This window comes from Polypterus senegalus, chromosome 7 (assembly GCF_016835505.1).
Source record: "Polypterus senegalus isolate Bchr_013 chromosome 7, ASM1683550v1, whole genome shotgun sequence".
NCBI lineage: Eukaryota > Metazoa > Chordata > Cladistia > Polypteriformes > Polypteridae > Polypterus > Polypterus senegalus.
The window spans coordinates 26,296,477-26,313,139 of NC_053160.1; the positions used below are offsets into that span (position 1 = coordinate 26,296,477).

General features: G+C 37.4%; 1 protein-coding gene across 1 annotated transcript in view; it reads right to left on the bottom strand.

Moving 5' to 3' along the window:
* Positions 1-421: 421 nt before the first annotated feature.
* Positions 422-16,663, bottom strand: part of cmya5 (cardiomyopathy associated 5) — a 75,122-nt gene continuing 58,880 nt past the window's right edge. Inside the window, exons 9-13 of the mRNA XM_039758375.1 lie at positions 10,631-10,778; positions 9,275-9,408; positions 8,187-8,301; positions 4,943-5,119; positions 422-3,196 (exon numbers count right to left, since the gene is read on the bottom strand). Of these exons, the coding sequence (XP_039614309.1) occupies positions 2,944-3,196; positions 4,943-5,119; positions 8,187-8,301; positions 9,275-9,408; positions 10,631-10,778 (827 nt within the window). The 3' untranslated portion in view covers positions 422-2,943. The remainder of the gene's footprint in view (positions 3,197-4,942; positions 5,120-8,186; positions 8,302-9,274; positions 9,409-10,630; positions 10,779-16,663) is intronic.

The window sequence follows — 16,663 nt, forward strand, 5'->3', positions numbered from 1 at the left end:
AAAGATGAATAGACATTTTATTAATGTTTTATAACTGATATGAAGACTAAAAGAAGCCTTTTATAAGGTCTTGCTGCATAAGAGTAAATGACTAATAGGTGCATTTCTGCAGTACCTAAACTTAAGTGTAATCAATTATTTTGTGTTTTATATTTGTAATTAATGTAGACCTTTTTGCAGAGATCTGTTTTCAATTTGACATTAAGGAGTGTTTTTCTATTGATCAATGCCAAAAAAGTCAAATTAAATCCACTGTGATTCAAAGTTGGATAACAATAAAATATGAATACCTTTCAGAGGCCCTGTATTGACCATCAATCCTCTCAAATCAGGATGAGGCAAAGATATTATCAAGTAGCCCAACTTGAGCTCAGAGATGTCTGAGCAGTACCTTCTACATCTTCCCGTTTTTTGCTCATTGTGTACTGTCATAGTAGTTGTGCTATCTGACTATAGAGACTCACTGATTATGAAACACAACTGTAATTCAAAAACAATAATTAATTTTAAAAGATACTTTGAAAACAATATTTAGCTCTATGGTGCTCTGCAGATATATACATTCAAAGGCCACTGTGCATGTTGGGATCTTCTAACAGTTGTGGCACAAATCTTGTATGTACTGTGAGCACTGGCACAAAATCAAAGGAACTGATACAAATGGCAAATAGAACAGAAAAACATGATGTGTGTTGCAGATAACATGAAAAGGACTGAAACCTGGGAGGTTTAAAGTTCTTTTATATAAAGCATACTTTTAAGTACCTTAATGAATCTGGGCATCACCAATGCCATCCTAACTAATGTTTTATGCATCAGGCTCTGGTAAATCATTGGTTGCTTAGTCTGACATAAGTGTAACAGGCCTGATGATCTTGATGGTACCCTGTCTAGTATAATAATACAAAAAACATTAAACTCAACCAGTGCCTGTAAAAGAGAGCCAATGGCAATATATTATTAGGCTCTCTGCACAACCTAAGGAATCAACGCCACAAGTTAATGTAAGCCCCCCTAATCATTAAAGTATATCCATGTAATGTCCAAGTCAAGAGCAGAAGGTTAAAAGAACAGGAGAACATCCTATGAGTGAGCTTCAAGAGATAAAGAGGTAGAGACACACTGGCAAAAGGATGACTCGGCGTGAGAAGGTAAGGTGTGCTTAGCAGGTGGCAGACCTTGTAGGATGAACTGCATCAGTAGTGTTGAGGAAGTTGCATCCTGGATGAAACAATTAACCCAGAAAATGCCAGGGATGCCCGCATCTCTACTAAATGAGGCTGTGGGGTTCAAAGAGGTTTGAGATGCGATTACAAGAAGTTCTGGGCAACAGAAAAGTTCACATGGTCACTGCATGGGACAAGGTTGTCTTTTAAAAGGAAGGGTCAGCCGGTGCTTTTCAAAACTGCCATGTTGTTCCTTTCAGAGAATACAGAGTATGAAAGATGCCTGGTGCTGGGTCACTAAGTACCACTTAAGGCTGTTCTAAATGAGTGACCCTTTAACAAAAGATGAATCACCTCATATCCAAGAAATGGGTTTATGGACGGTGGAAGAGGATTCATATTTTCTCACTACAGAAATCTCGCTGTGTCTGGAATCAAGAGAAGAAAAGGGAGTGTTTGGTGGTACTTTTTACACAGGGAAGTGTGGCAGCAATCCCGCCAGGTAGACTGGGGTTCAAGACCCATTCTGGAAGAGATCTGCTTGTGTTTACTTTGTGTTCATTTGTTAATTCCCTCATTGTGTTATTTCCAATAAATAGGCATTTTGATGGCATTATTGGCATTATTCTAGGTGTTTGATGGTTGCCACAGAGACAATGGCCTTCATAAAGTAGTAATCTGCCAATGCTCTACCTGAGGCAATATGAAAATAATTATTTCATCAAAGTAAATCACAGTTCTACAGAAAGACATTAGAAAAAAATAACATTAACTCTGCAACCCACACAGTTGACAGTTCAAGCCCCAGCCCTGATTTGCATGACGACCCTGAGCCAGTCATGTATGCAGCCAGTGCTCCAGTGTGCCAGTCCTTGTGCTTCAACCCACAGCATCTTTGTCTCAATCCCGAACAATTCCATTTAAATGTCTTATTTGTAAGCAATTTTACTCAAGCTCTGTACATGTAAACCATTATGGGATGCGTTATTCAATACAGAAAGGTTCTATATAAAATAAGGTTAGTATGTTTGCTTGTAAGCACCCTGGGAATGAAGCTATCGAAAATAAAATCTGCTTGCCTTGGAATTAAAACTCATCATAAGACTTGAGCACAACGTAAACTTGTTCTTCCATTGGAATATTTAAACTTAATACTTGGAGTGTGTTTTACTGATAGCATTTACAAACTTCTTTAAACTGCTTATATAGAAATTTTTCCAGTCTTTGGCAAAGTGGCAAAAGCAGACGCCAGCTGAAAGACATTTAACCTGCCTTACCCTTGGGGCAAAACCTATAAATTTGGTTTGATACAAATATACATGTGGAAAACAAGCATTCCCAACTGTGTCCTTCACACGATATATACTGCTGCCAACACAAGAAATGTTTCATTGAGAGAGAAAAATATAATGACGGTTTATACAGTGGATTATAGATTACTACCTGGATTCCCTCTGTAGGCTCCCAAGATCACTGACATTGGAAAACACAATAAAAACCTTGCTACTTTTTAAATATAAAGCTTATATAAAGCTTTCCTCAGAAGAAGCTTGTGAAATGCTGCTTTAAACCTCAAAAAAATCCCCATCCCCAAATGCATCAGGGCATCGCAAATCAGGAACATGCACACAGTTAACCATGAGCTTTACCACGTGTACTCCGTCATTCTTTATTTGCTGAGGAGGCAGACCACTAGTACCATAAGAGCTTATTTTTCAAGCCACACTATGTGAAAGAATTTCAACACCTTTGGAGAGCCAGAGATTCACATGGGTTGTTAACTGTGCTTTACGATGTCTGGCGTTTCAGTGCCAGAGCACAGACTCAGAGTGCCAGGTTTCTCCAGTGCAAAAGCAGGGTGGCACGGTTCTGTGAAAATGTGCCGACATGAGTAGAGCAACTGTCCAGTCTGTGCATTGAAGAAGAGTAGCCGGCCATTCACGTAGTCAAGCAGAGTCCCAATGGTGCTTGGCACATTGACAACCTGGATGTCAGCCTGTGACATGTTGTGAAGGAACTCAAACCTGTGACTGGGGGGAAAAGAAAGGAATGAATGACAACTTATAAAATTGGTAAAGATTTGATTTGTGTGTATAGTGCTTCAACAAAGATCATAATGTAACCACTAGTGTGCCATCTCATGGTCATTTTGGAGTGATCAGAAGCTCTAGTGTAACGTAACACGACACAACACATCTTACTGCTTTCTGACATACTTTATTTGGCAAGATGCGTTTGGCTGCACATGGAAAGAATCCACTGGTGTGGAGTTCTCTGTCTGTATAACTTACGAACAACATACAGGATGTAAGGTAAGGACTGACAGTTTATTTTTTGACTATACAGTCATTCAGTGAGAGGTCACTGATTCAAGTCTGGAAGGGGGACAGCCTATGCCATTTGCATAGTCTATGAGGGCAGCACAAAACAAATTTAATAAAGAGTGAAACAGTGTTATTGAGTGAATGGCATTGCACTGCACCGAGGAAGAGTACTTGTGAATTCCTGGTAAAGGGGCATCCCTTTAGAGCAGCAACAAAAAAAGTTCATTTTCCAGGAGTATAAGCTCCCAGTTTGGAGGGTTTTTGTTTGTTTTTCATTTCTTTTATTTCTTTTTGAACTCTGGAGCGGCTGTCACCATAGTCTAGTTTGTTTAGGCAGAGGTGAGCATGCCTATCGCACTGTAGTGCACACCAAAACAACTGTACCATGACCCACTGGAAACTGTGGTGTCAGTGTGATTCCAAACGAACCCTAGAGCAAATCATGTAAGGTAGGAAGTGATGGGATACGGGACTGATCTAGCATAAAGAAATACTGTGCATTATGGGAAATTTCAACTAGTAATTAAGCAATCTCAATATTAAAGTATAAGTGTGCATAAAACAACTCACAGAAGTACCAGTCAATCAAACTAATCGTAGCACCTGATTCAGCCTCAGAGCCTCTTTTTCTCTCTCACAATCAGATTGGATAGCTGTTGACCATATAAAAAAGGTGTACATTCACTTGTGATCTGGTAGATCAAATCAGCTACATATGAAGTTGGTGAGAAATGAATGCCTTTTGTGATCGACGATCAAATCTTACACATCAAGAGTGATGCGTACAGCTGGGGCATCTTCTCACTGCAATCGCACTTCTGGAGCACGCAGTAACATTGACACTATGTTGTAAATGCACATCAAACATTCCCAAGTGAACATTATTAACAAATATTTACGGGCCTAAAGACGGCAGATATGTAATTTGAGGTAACCTAAATAGAGCTGACGTTCAGGCTATTAGCAAGTAAATGGATGGCGTTAAGGTGGTGGCTCATTGTTTGTACACACATGACTCTATAGGTGAACAACATCCTGGTTGCTTTTCATAAAGTACTCTTGATGTGACGTGTGGCAATTTTGTTAAACGTCACATAAATTTTAAATTCTACCTATTTGCTCCATGAATGGCACATTATACATTATATTTAAAACTGACAGGCTGATACTAAAGTAGGCAGAGTAGTCTATTACATTGAAAGGACAGGTGGACCTAATAAAGAGGCTGCTTACTGTATAAAAGTTTTGTATGTTTTGTGTGGGATTTTCATGATGTGACCACGTGCTGGATCAAATACATATTTGGTTCATCCCAATTTGCAAATTTCTAAATACATATGGAATTTTGATATTAGCATGCTTACTGTGATAGCAATATTCTTTTTCTTTGGATCTTCAATCAAAAGCTGCAATAACAATAATAACAAACCAAAAAATAAGAGGTTGGCTAACCTTTTTGATAAGGGGTAGCAGTGGATACACCATGAAGAACTGTTCTGTCCCAGTGGGGTGTCTCTTGGAGCTGAAGGATATGCCACTCCAATCCGGTATGCTTCACTGCCTCCCACTGCTGTTTCCCAATAGTGAAATCCTCGTGGGGGTAGCAATTCTCCTAATATCCCTAAACAACTAAACAGACAGGAAGAATTAAAAGTGAATTGCTTCTAAGATGACCTGATTTACATTGAAGGAATATCATTCAGAAAAAAATGTAGTTAAAATTGTGAAAAAACATTTCAACATATTCTTCATTAAAATATACATTACAAAAGGCCCACTGCAGAGAAGAACACCCAAGTACATTTCTAGACTCAAAATCTCACCCTGAAAATCTTAAGGAGCTGCATTTTGTTGTCCTTGATCAGTGATGACAATATGGGGGACAAAGCCCAGCTCTTCATAACTTGCAAAGGCAACTTCTGGATCTCTTTACTTTAAAAGGTTAATTATGTTCTTCAGGACAACTGGTGGAACTTAAAGGAACATCTGTGCAAATGGAAACCAGAACATATTTTTCCCCACAAAGGATCTCAGGAATCTAGCTTTCTATGTAGCTTAAGTGAGGATTCCAATAACTTTTTAAAAGCAGCTATATGAAATATTGGGGAACTTACAATTTTTACAGTACAATCTTTATATAAGAACCAAAACAAAACATAGTTCTCAAACAGGCGCACAAAGATCAAGTAACCATCCTCAGCAGGAACATCAAATTTAACCAAAGGTGTGAACACACTCTGCTTAAAAATGGTCCAAATTACTTAAAAGGCTGAAAGTGAACACCATAAACATTAACAGGCAACACAACACAAAGCTTGCACGAAAAGGGCAAAGTTTTGTAATTAAGCATTTCAGGTAATAGGTGAATAGCTAGGACATAAGGAGCTTGATCAAATCAAATGAGTAATTGTATTGTCTTATAAAGAGCTTCTTAAACATATCTATGTAAAGTATATTCTGTTAGAAAATGAATGAATGAAAGGAAAATCATGAAATTTAGAAGAACAGGAGACACAGGATTTTGTCATCCATTATTCTTCATAGCCAACTAAATATCGTGACCTTAAGGATATGTCCATTGTCCAGCCGGAATAAGGTCACATAACGAATATAAATTGAAAGGCAGATATTGTGATACTAGAGAAACTAATGGTCATTTTAAACAGACAAGGTCAAAACCAGAATTCAAACACCAAATCATAAAAACAGGAAGCACACTAAATCCTATGAGAAAAGAGCCGCAACACCTTAATGTATTTGCAGTCTTAGGACATGACATCAATGCAATTTTTTACAGTAGACATTCGTATATACTAAACAAAACTAATATGTGGACAGAAAACCAGACATTAAATGTCAATAGCAGAGCAATACATGTGTTAAATTAGGTGTAAAGTTTATGCCACAAAGAATGTGGATACCATTCATACTGAACCCTATCCATACTGACCCCTAACCTAACTTCCATCCTAAAACTGCACTGATGCCACCACAGTGCTGAAGCTCTGCAAATATATGATACTGAAAGTCAGTCACTAAACTTTTCCTAGTCAAATTTTTCCAAATTATTTGTATTCTTTCTTCTCCCACAGCAATTTCTTTTTTAATTTTATAGATTTTATTGTAATCATTCCATACAAATAGAAGCCACAGCAATTTTAATCAATTTTCATGTATAACGTTCTTACTTATGATAGAATAGCAGGGTTCCACCAACTAAATTTTGGAATTAAATATAACTTATGATGTTCCACTGTACAAATAGGGAGTCTGAGTAAAATTTGGCAGAGATAGGTTCAATGGTGTGGATTTGCATAACAGGCAAACACATTCACACAAACACACATTACGTTTTACATGTTAGATAGCCACCGTAGCTTTATTGGCCAACAGGCTTGTACACTAACACACTGCAGTGATGTCAGCACATACTGTAGCTCAGAGAGTTGCTGCTGTTGTCACTCTTAATCTCCTTAGTGAGATTCAGGCCTGAGTGTGACTCAGGCTCTTAATTCTATGCAATTGCTTTTAAACCCAGTCTGACTCAGGACAATGTGTAATGATATGCTTTATAGTGTTACACCCACACAACTCTTAGGACATTGTTCTGCTGTCATCTAGCGTGTGAAATAACACCATGTTGCAAAAAACATTAATATTTCTATGCCTCATGTCACTCTGTGGTAACTGTAAGGTAACTCATTATTATTCATATTGGGGAAGGTGTATCTAATGAAAAACACAATGACAAACAAAAAAACAGTAAAGGCAGTTTTAGCACAAACTGAAATTGAACAATTGCTCAAATCTCACGGTATTGCTGAGTATATGAATTGGTAATTAGATATTGCTACAGATAGTGAAACTCATGCATACAGCACTGAACAACCAAACCGCCATGATATACCCAGTGAATTTAGTTTCATGAAGCTTCATCATGGTGTGACAATAGCTGCGTGACAAGAAGGCCAAATAATTTCCATTAACTGCAAGGACAAGAAACATGGTAATCCCTTAAGCACTGTTCATAATGCACAACTGTCAATGCTCACGTCAGGGGAAATGTGGAAGTCACTAAGCCTTTTGCTGTGATAGCCACAATAACACAACAGGTATGTCGATAGTGCGGATCAGGAACCAGCATTCTACCCTCTCATTTTCAAGAAACGAATAACATATTGTAAGAAAAGTGCACAGAGAAATGCGCCTCTGTTGTCCTGATTGCAATATTTGACTATGCATTGGTAACTGTTTCAAAACATATCACATGAAGGACGTGTAGTAAAGCTGCATAAGTACAGCAGTGAACAAGACACATCTTTTCTTTACTTTATGGGACGTTTTGGTATTTACAAGTGCCAGTTACATGTAATAAAAAATTTTCTCGTTGACAAAAAACATTTTTGGCTCATTTTTCCTGGTGTGAAAATAATGCTTAGGGGGTTAATCATATCAATGGCAAAATTCTCCTTAAAAGTCCACCAAAATGTAAATAATTACTACCAGGAATAACGTACCACAAAAAAATAATTAGCATAAAACAACCTGAGCCTCCACTCTGCACTGGAGAAGACATGTTCTTATTTGGTGGAACCATTCTTTTGTTCCACCTCCCTTTAGCACATCCCATCTCAATATAATTTATAAATAGATAATTAAAAAATGTGGAAATTACTTTACATTAATAGTCACTTACTCATTAAGGTTAGCTCTTTGTTTGAATGTCTGTTCATGGTAGAAAACCATCTTGTTATCTTCTGAAAGTGCAAGAGCCGAGTTTGCAGTTTCCTTAAGGAAGTGAAACCTAGTTCCTGTTTGAAAGGACAAAATACATTTTTGGATTAAAGTTTAAATAGCAAACATTAATTCATTTAGTTATTTTACGGATTTGATTGATCCAATGCAAGGTCAGAGGGGGGTTAAAGAAGTATGGGATCAAATCTAAGTATGATCATCATCTGTGTGGAGACTGACTGTTCTCTTTTTGTTTGTATCGGCTTCCTCCCAAATATGTACAGATTAGGTTGACTGGTCTCAAAATTGTACTGGCATTGGTTAGTGTGGGAGTATGCTCTAATGGGTTGGTTCCTATAAAATATTTTATGAGACAGCTTTTATTTTTAAATACGCCATGTATAAGTCAAAATGTTTTCCATTTGGTTGCTGTGCTTAGATGTGTATCTCTTAGTTATCTGGGTAGTTGTGTTATGTAAGTGTTGGCAAGGAACAAATACCTTAGTGCATCAGCTGTTGTCATCTGCTTTATCGAACACTGATAATGTAATAGTGTTATTCTCTTTTTAAATGTTATGATACCCAAGATATAACAGTTCCTGAATTGTGCCTGGTGCTGTTATGGCAGGCCTGCTGGATCCTTGAACCCCACAAACAGAGTTCAGATGAATGATGAATGTATAGATGAATGGATTACCACTTGTATTATCTAGGAGGCATTCAACAAGCCAAGAGAGAAACCTTGCAATTTAATGTCATATCTCCATTGCTAGTTCTAGTCTTTATTTAAATGACACATTTTATGGCTCATTTTTATATTGCTCAAATGAGTTCAGCCTCGTACCAATACAGTCACATTACAAACATTCTTTCTGCCCTTTATTTTGAGTTGTAATGTTTAATATTCTCGGTCACCAAAGATTACAGGTAGAAGTGTTTCAGTAGTCAGTATTTCAAGATCAAGACACTTTCAGCTCTACATAGCCTTCTGTATACAACTTCATTCCATTCCAATAAGGTAATACAGATATTATTTAACATAGACCTTACCTTTTGTAGAAATAAGAGCAGCTTCACTTTGTTCACTAGAGCCAGCATAGTTAACTGCTTTAAGGTAGAAAAGATAATTTTCATTTGGCTGCAAAAGTACCTTCTGTTCACAGTTTCTAATTCCTGATATAGACCTGAAATACAAATGAGGATAAACCTTGTAAACAAAGTTAAACACAGTCTCTGCAGCCTAGTTTTGCGGGGGCTGGATGTGATTCTCAAATGAGAATATAGTCAGGGTACAACTCGTTAAAAAGTTTGTAGTGAATAGTGGATATATCCACTGCTGCAAAGGCTACACCTCCAGGGCTTCATCCTAAAATGCCTGCCACCCGCAGGATTCCACTAAGGATATCTCAGTGCTCTTCTCCCTTCAGCTTTCTCAAAACTCTGAATAGTTTCCCAGATCCTCCTGCTGTAAAACAACCCCAAAGCATGATGTCCCCACCACTGTCCTTTACTGTTGGAATGGTATTGCACAGGTGATGAGTGATGCCTGGTTTCCTCAAGAGATGACTCTTAGTACTGAGACCAAAGAATTAAATATTGGCTTCCTCAAACTAGAGAATCTTGTTTTCAGATTCTGAGAGTCATCAATTTCCTTTTTGCAAACTCCAAGTGGGCTTTGATGAATCTTTTACTGAGGAGAGTCTTTCATCTTGCTACTCTGCATAAAGCCCAAATTACTGGAGAGTTGCAGTGATGGTTTTCCTTTGGGAAGTTTCTACCATCTCTACAAAGCTTCTCTGGAGCTCTGCTAGAATGAGCCTTCAATATTACAGGCATTTTCTGCATCTGCACCACAACACAATCCTGTTTCTAAGCTCTGTAGGAAATTATTTCAACCCCATGGCATGGTTTTTGCTCAACTGTGGGGCCTTCTATACACAAGGCTTGTGCCTTTCCTAATCATATGCCATCAATTGACTTTACCACAGACGGACTCCAAATAAGGTGTAGAAACATCTCAACAGTGATCAACGTAATAGGATACAGCTGTGCCAGATTGCAAGTATCATAGCAAACAGTCTCACTGTTTTGTCCATGTGATACTTCAGTTTTCTATTTTAATAAATTCACAAAACTTTCTAACATCCTGTTTACAACTTGTAATTCTGGGGTATTGAGTGTTGTTTGATAAGGAAAAATAATAATTTAAAAGATTTCAGCACAAGGCTGCAACATAAAGAATGTAAAAAGTGAAGGGGTCTGAATACTTTTTGAATGCACTATTTATACACTTACTCTGTTCATGCAGAGCAGTAATATGCACAGGTTATGTGCAGCTAATGAGATCCAGTTAGCATTATTTTTAACATGAAACATGGAAGGAATACAATTACTAGCCATACTGACCTGAGCCCTTCTCCCTCACAGGCATACTGTCGGCAGTACTCCAGAGTGAAAGACTCCACAGCAGCCAGGTTTGCTGATTGCCATCGAATGATGGCCGTGTCCCAGCACACAGTGCATTCCTCTGACTTGATTACAGGGCAAGAGGGAGCTGTAAACAGCACATGACATCAAATGAGGCTGGGCCAAGAAGCTGATGAATTTCTATTAGACACACTTTATTACTAAATTGAAGGTTATATCATCTTGTTTTTATTAACCATAAACAATTGTTTAAACATGAGTCATTTTCAAAGAAACAGAGACGCTTGTTTCACATCCACTCTACTGCTTTGAATGCAAATGCAAAACATGATGGATGAGGCAAAGAGCAAGTAGGCAGTTGAACCAATTTTGTTACTGCCAATCGTAAAGGGCCAAGAGGTACTATTTGTGCTTTGCTCTATAACCCAGTTATTAATGTATTAATCAAAAACAAATAAATAAGGTAATGTTCATAGACTTATATGACAGGAGGAGATATTTTTATTATTTTCCTTCTTTATCAGTAAGGATAAAAGTAGTTTTCCATGGATGGAAAAATATATGCACCATCCAAAATGGGGTATGCATTGACAGCACAAAGGTTTTGAGTACTCTTCGTCACATGGGTTTAGCAAAAGCTATTTTCTTAAAATTAGATTACACAGGCTCTTAAATCCCTATTCAACACATGGAATAAATTTTTCATTAGTTTATACTGATCCTTCCTTTCCTGCTCAGGAGACCATTTTTGATTAAGACAGCTCCATCCATCTCCATATAATGCATGGATGCAGAAATGGCAATGGCCATTTTGTTGACTTGGATAGATCCACCCATTCAGATCCAGCACACAGGGCACTAAAGACCACTTATTTGTTATTTGTGAATGTGAATTTTTGAAGTTTTCATCACAATTTCAAAATGCTATTTATATATTAGTTTACAAGGTCTACCTGTCCTTATGTAAAAACAATAGGGCAGCACCAAACACTTCTTTATATTAGGTAAGGTAGGCCCATTAATTCATCCTTTTCTGAACACACTTTTTATAAAACATGACCAGATGGGGGACATAGCTAATTCCTGCCTAAATACAGAAAAGGCAAACAAAAAAAAACCCGGGATAGCATGTACCTCAACTACAGAGCTTACTTATTCAAGTTAGAATTTAGAATTGCAGTACTTTTTTCAACTATATGAGAGAACTGGAAACCTACAGAAACATGGACACAACATGCAACTCCACAGAGAAGTCAAACTCAGGTAGGGTTGAGGTCTGTGAGGCAGCAGTGGCACAAGTAACTGTGAGTATGGGCCCCAATATACTCTTCCTAAGGTGGTCAAAAACTTTTTAAGGTTGGAAATCATATGGAATTTCAGACTGTTAAAGTCAGTCAACAAGGCTGAATTGTACATGCACTGAAAAGTCAAAGAGCCTATTTGTGATTGAACTTCTATCGAACTAAAACATGAGAAGGTGATGACATACACCACATTACATTATTTTGTGACATGGCCTTTTTTTAGAACATTACAACAGTCTTGACAAGAAGTGGCCATCCAGCCAGCAACATTGCCATTTCTCCAAAATGACATCAGGTTTTGAAGATCCCTAATGTGTACGACACTACTTTGTAAGTTATTCCATGTGTCTCTGAATCTCTGTGAGGAAACCTGAGAAATTGACCTCTAACAAGTTTCCATATGTGTCCTTAGTTCTCTTGCTGAAGAATTTATTTAAAGTAACAGCCAGGATCCACCATAATAATTCCCTTAATAATATTAAACAATTCAATGTTATCACCTCTTAATCTCAGTGACCTTTATTATCACAATTTATTTAAACTAAAAAGGTTCAGCTCCTTTGACTGTTCCTCATAAATCTTACTTTGCAGCTGGAATCTGCCTGGTCACTTTTCTCTGAAGCAACTAGAGAGACCAAAATTGCAAATAGTACTCCAGATCAGGCCTCAGTGATGCACTGTATAGTTTAAGCATAACCTCCTTTGACTTGTACTCCAGACTTCAAATTTGAGCATCATATTAGCCTTCTAAATCAGCTGTGCACTGTGTGGATGTAGAAACTCTCCAGCTAAATACACAGAGCATTCACAGGAAGCCATGACATGTCCTAAAATCTGCCATGGTGAACCAGGTAGGGAATATGAAGGTCTTACTTCTTATGGGAATGGACAGGCAGTTCAGGTACATTATGAGTGCTCAGCTCTTAAAATGTAAACCAGGAATCAGGTATGTGGTGGAAACAGAAGCCACCAGGGGGCAGTGTTGCTTGGCAGTCTTGAGAGTTGGAAGTGGTTTCTACTGACCACAGAATGAATTCCAGGGACAGATAAGAAGTAATTTTAGGACATGGTTTAAAATTTAATTCTTAGTTAGAACTGTTCAAACACAGAAGACATGTTAGAGGCATGAGTTCAGTGCAGAAAGGGCAGAAGCCAATACAACGGTAAAAGGTGAGAGGAATATTATTGAAAGGCATTGAAAATTAGGAATATTGACTACAGTTGGCCCGGTGTATGGATGTGGGACCTTTTGAACTTGTTATCATGGCATCTGGGACATTCTAAAAGCTGTTTTTGTTTATTTATGTTTGTTTTAATATTATCTTATTCTTTCCAGGTACTCTCAGCTTTACATGGTAATACTGCCTGTTTTAATATTACCTTATTACTTCCAGTTACTCTCTGCTTTACATGGTAATATTGCCAATCTAGAAGCTGTAATATGATTGCTGTTGCTAGATACATCACATACAGTACATATCAATGTGTAACATAATGGGTACTGTGATTTCATATAAACAGATCACGTTTTCACTGAGATTTGAGTCAAAAGGACAACTAAAATGCAACATGATAGAAGACCAAAAAAGAAATATTTGTTTTCTTCTGTGTTTATTAGGAACCTACATCTCTAGATTGAGTAAGAGTCCTAAGGAAAATCAACTGGAGGGTTATTTATTTTGTTCTGTTTACCCTTCATCTGCTGCATGACTTCTATTTTTTCATTTGCCATATCATTCTGTGAGGCATTGCAGCACTTCCGTGTATTTTTGGATGCCTTTATATATATAATATTTTGAGTTTTGACTTTAACCTGATCAAAAGAAAAAAAAAGCTTCAACAATTTTTAGACAACTGCTAGATTATAATAACCGAATAAAAACACAGTCAGCTTTATAAAATAAGCACATGATGTCAGCTTCTGTTTTCTCCAATGAAATTACATTTAGGAAAATACAAAACACATAAAGAATATTAAATAGTACTAATCCAAAACATCTTGACAAACTGGAAGCTAATCTACATCAAAGTTAAAAGGACCATTTTTGAGAATTTTCTTTTATCTGGCATCTTTAATCTTTAACTAGGCTGGTCACAGGTTTAACAAATTGCCAGGACAGCCAGGGTTTTATGAAACCAAATCATTACATGACAACAAAATTAAGACAGGATGACTTCTGTAGGCATACAGTCGTATGAAAAAGTTTGGGAACCGCTATTAATTCTTTGGATTTTTGTTTATCATTGGCTGAGCTTTCAAAGTAGCAACTTCCTTTTAATATATGACACGCCTTATGGAAACAGTAGTATTTCAGCAGTGACATTAAGTTTATTGGATTAACAGAAAATATGCAATATGCATCATAACAAAATTAGACAGGTGCATAAATTTGGGCACCCCAACAGAGATATTACATCAATATTTAGTTGCAAATAATAGCCTCTAGATGCCTCCTATAGCCTTCGATAAGTATCTGGATTCTGGGTGAAGGTATTTTTGACCATTCTTCCATACAAAATCTCTCCAGTTCAGTTCAATTTGATGGCTGCCGAGCTTGGACAGCCTGTTTCAAATCATCCCATAGATTTTCGATGATATTTAAGTCAGGGGACTGTGATGGCCATTCCAGAACATTGTGCTTCTCCCTCTGCATGAATGCCTTTGTCACTGATGCTTGAACATCATCCTGAAGAATTTGTTGATATTGGGTTGAATTAATCCAACCCTCGACTTTAACAAGGGCCCCAGTCTCTGAACTAGCCACACAACCCCACAGCATGATGGAACCTCCACCAAATCTGACAGTAGGTAGCAGGTGTTTTTCTTGGAATGTGGTGTTCTTCTTCCGCCATGCAAAGTGCTTTTTGTTATGACCAAATAACTCAATTTTTGTCTCATCAGTCCAAAGCACTTTGTTCCAAAATGAATCTGGCTTGTCTAAATGAGCATTTGTAAACAACAAGCGACTCTGTGGCGTGAGTGCAGAATGGGCTTCTTTCTCATCACCCTGCCAGATGTTCTTTGTGCAAATTGTGCTGAATTGTAGAGCGATGTACAGATACACTATCTGCAGCAAGATGTTCTTGCAGGTCTTTGGAGGTGATCTGTGTGTTGTCTGTAACCATTCTCACAATCCTGCACATATGCCACTCCTGCATTTTTCTTGGCCTGCCAGACCTGCTGGTTTAACTGCAGCTGTGCCTTTCCTGATTCAATTCCTTACAGTTGAAACTGAAAGTTTAAACCTCTGAGATAGCTTTTTGTAGCCTTCCCCTAAACCAGGAGACTGAACAATCTTTGTTTTCAGATCTTTTGAGAGTTGCTTTGATGATCCCGTGCTGTCTCTCTTCAGAGGAGAGTCAAAGGGAAGCACAACTTGCAATTCACCACCTTAAATACCTTTTCTAATGATTGGACACACCGGTCTATGAAGTTCAAGGCTTAACGAGCTAATCCAACCAATTTGGTGTTGCAAGTAATCAGCATTGAGCAGTGACAGGCATTCAAATCAGCAAAATTACAAGGGGACCCAAATTATTGCACAGCCAGTTTTCACATTTGATTTAACTTCATACAACTAAATACTGCTTCACTAAAAATCTTTGTTTGGAAAACATCCCAGTACTCAGATGTTCCTAGGAAATGAAAGACATACCACTGTTATCTTTTTTGTTGAAGGTAGAGTCAATAATTATGCAGGCTGAGAGGGGTTCCCAAACTTTTTCATATGACTGTATATATGATTTGACTCAGTTCAGTAATATAAAAGGTCCTTAGCAAGCCTAAATCTTGTTGAAGTAAGCTTAAGAGGGAATGTGTACTGCTCACTGTAATGGAAATGGTCAGTACTAAGGAAATGAGGAAAACTAAAAGGGGAAGGCAAAAATAATTTTCTAAAACTGTTATGTTTTAGCCATGGCTTCTCCCTTGGCTTATGTTTATCTATTTATTCTGGTCTTTTTATGTGCATTGGTTTTGATTGTATCAATAAATATTGTCCTGTCCATTCATTAATTATACATTTATATGTTTCTTTTAATTTTATCATTTTTGTTTTATAATTTAGTTTCTACTCTATATGTGTAATGTTGTTCTGTCATGTTCTTTGTATTTTGTAGATGGGCCCCAAAGAGGCAAGGCCACCATTACCTCACCACTAAGAAAATGCCTCAGGCTATAAAGTAGATTGGGTAAGTGAGTTCCTTGCAGTTTATTTGAATGAGCTTTGGTGGAGTTGAGGTTTGTTATTGTGAGTGTTGCCTTTATTTCGATTTTATTGGTTATCCTGAAATTTTAGATGTCTTTTGATTTTATTTTTTGGATTATTGTATTCCGACTTCGTCATTCTGATTTGCCTTTTAGGTATTTATTTTGCCTATTATTTTTCTTCATTTTGATTAATAAAATCCTTCTTATAAAGATTATTTTGTTTGCTCTTCTTTACACAAGTTAGGGGGTGATGGTTATAACATTCTTTGTGGGGCATTTTCATTATTTCGGGACACTGTTTATATATTTTTGAAACTTTGAAACCAAAGCCAAATTTGACCAGGTGTAGGCAAAAGCATCACAACAGAAACAGGTGGAGGGTGTATTAATAGACAAGCAAAATAGCTGGTGACTAATTCCTAAAACATTAGAGCTGAAGAAGAGGTTAAAAATCAGAACTAACAAATGAGATCCCTGTGCAAAAATAGGTTTTACTTC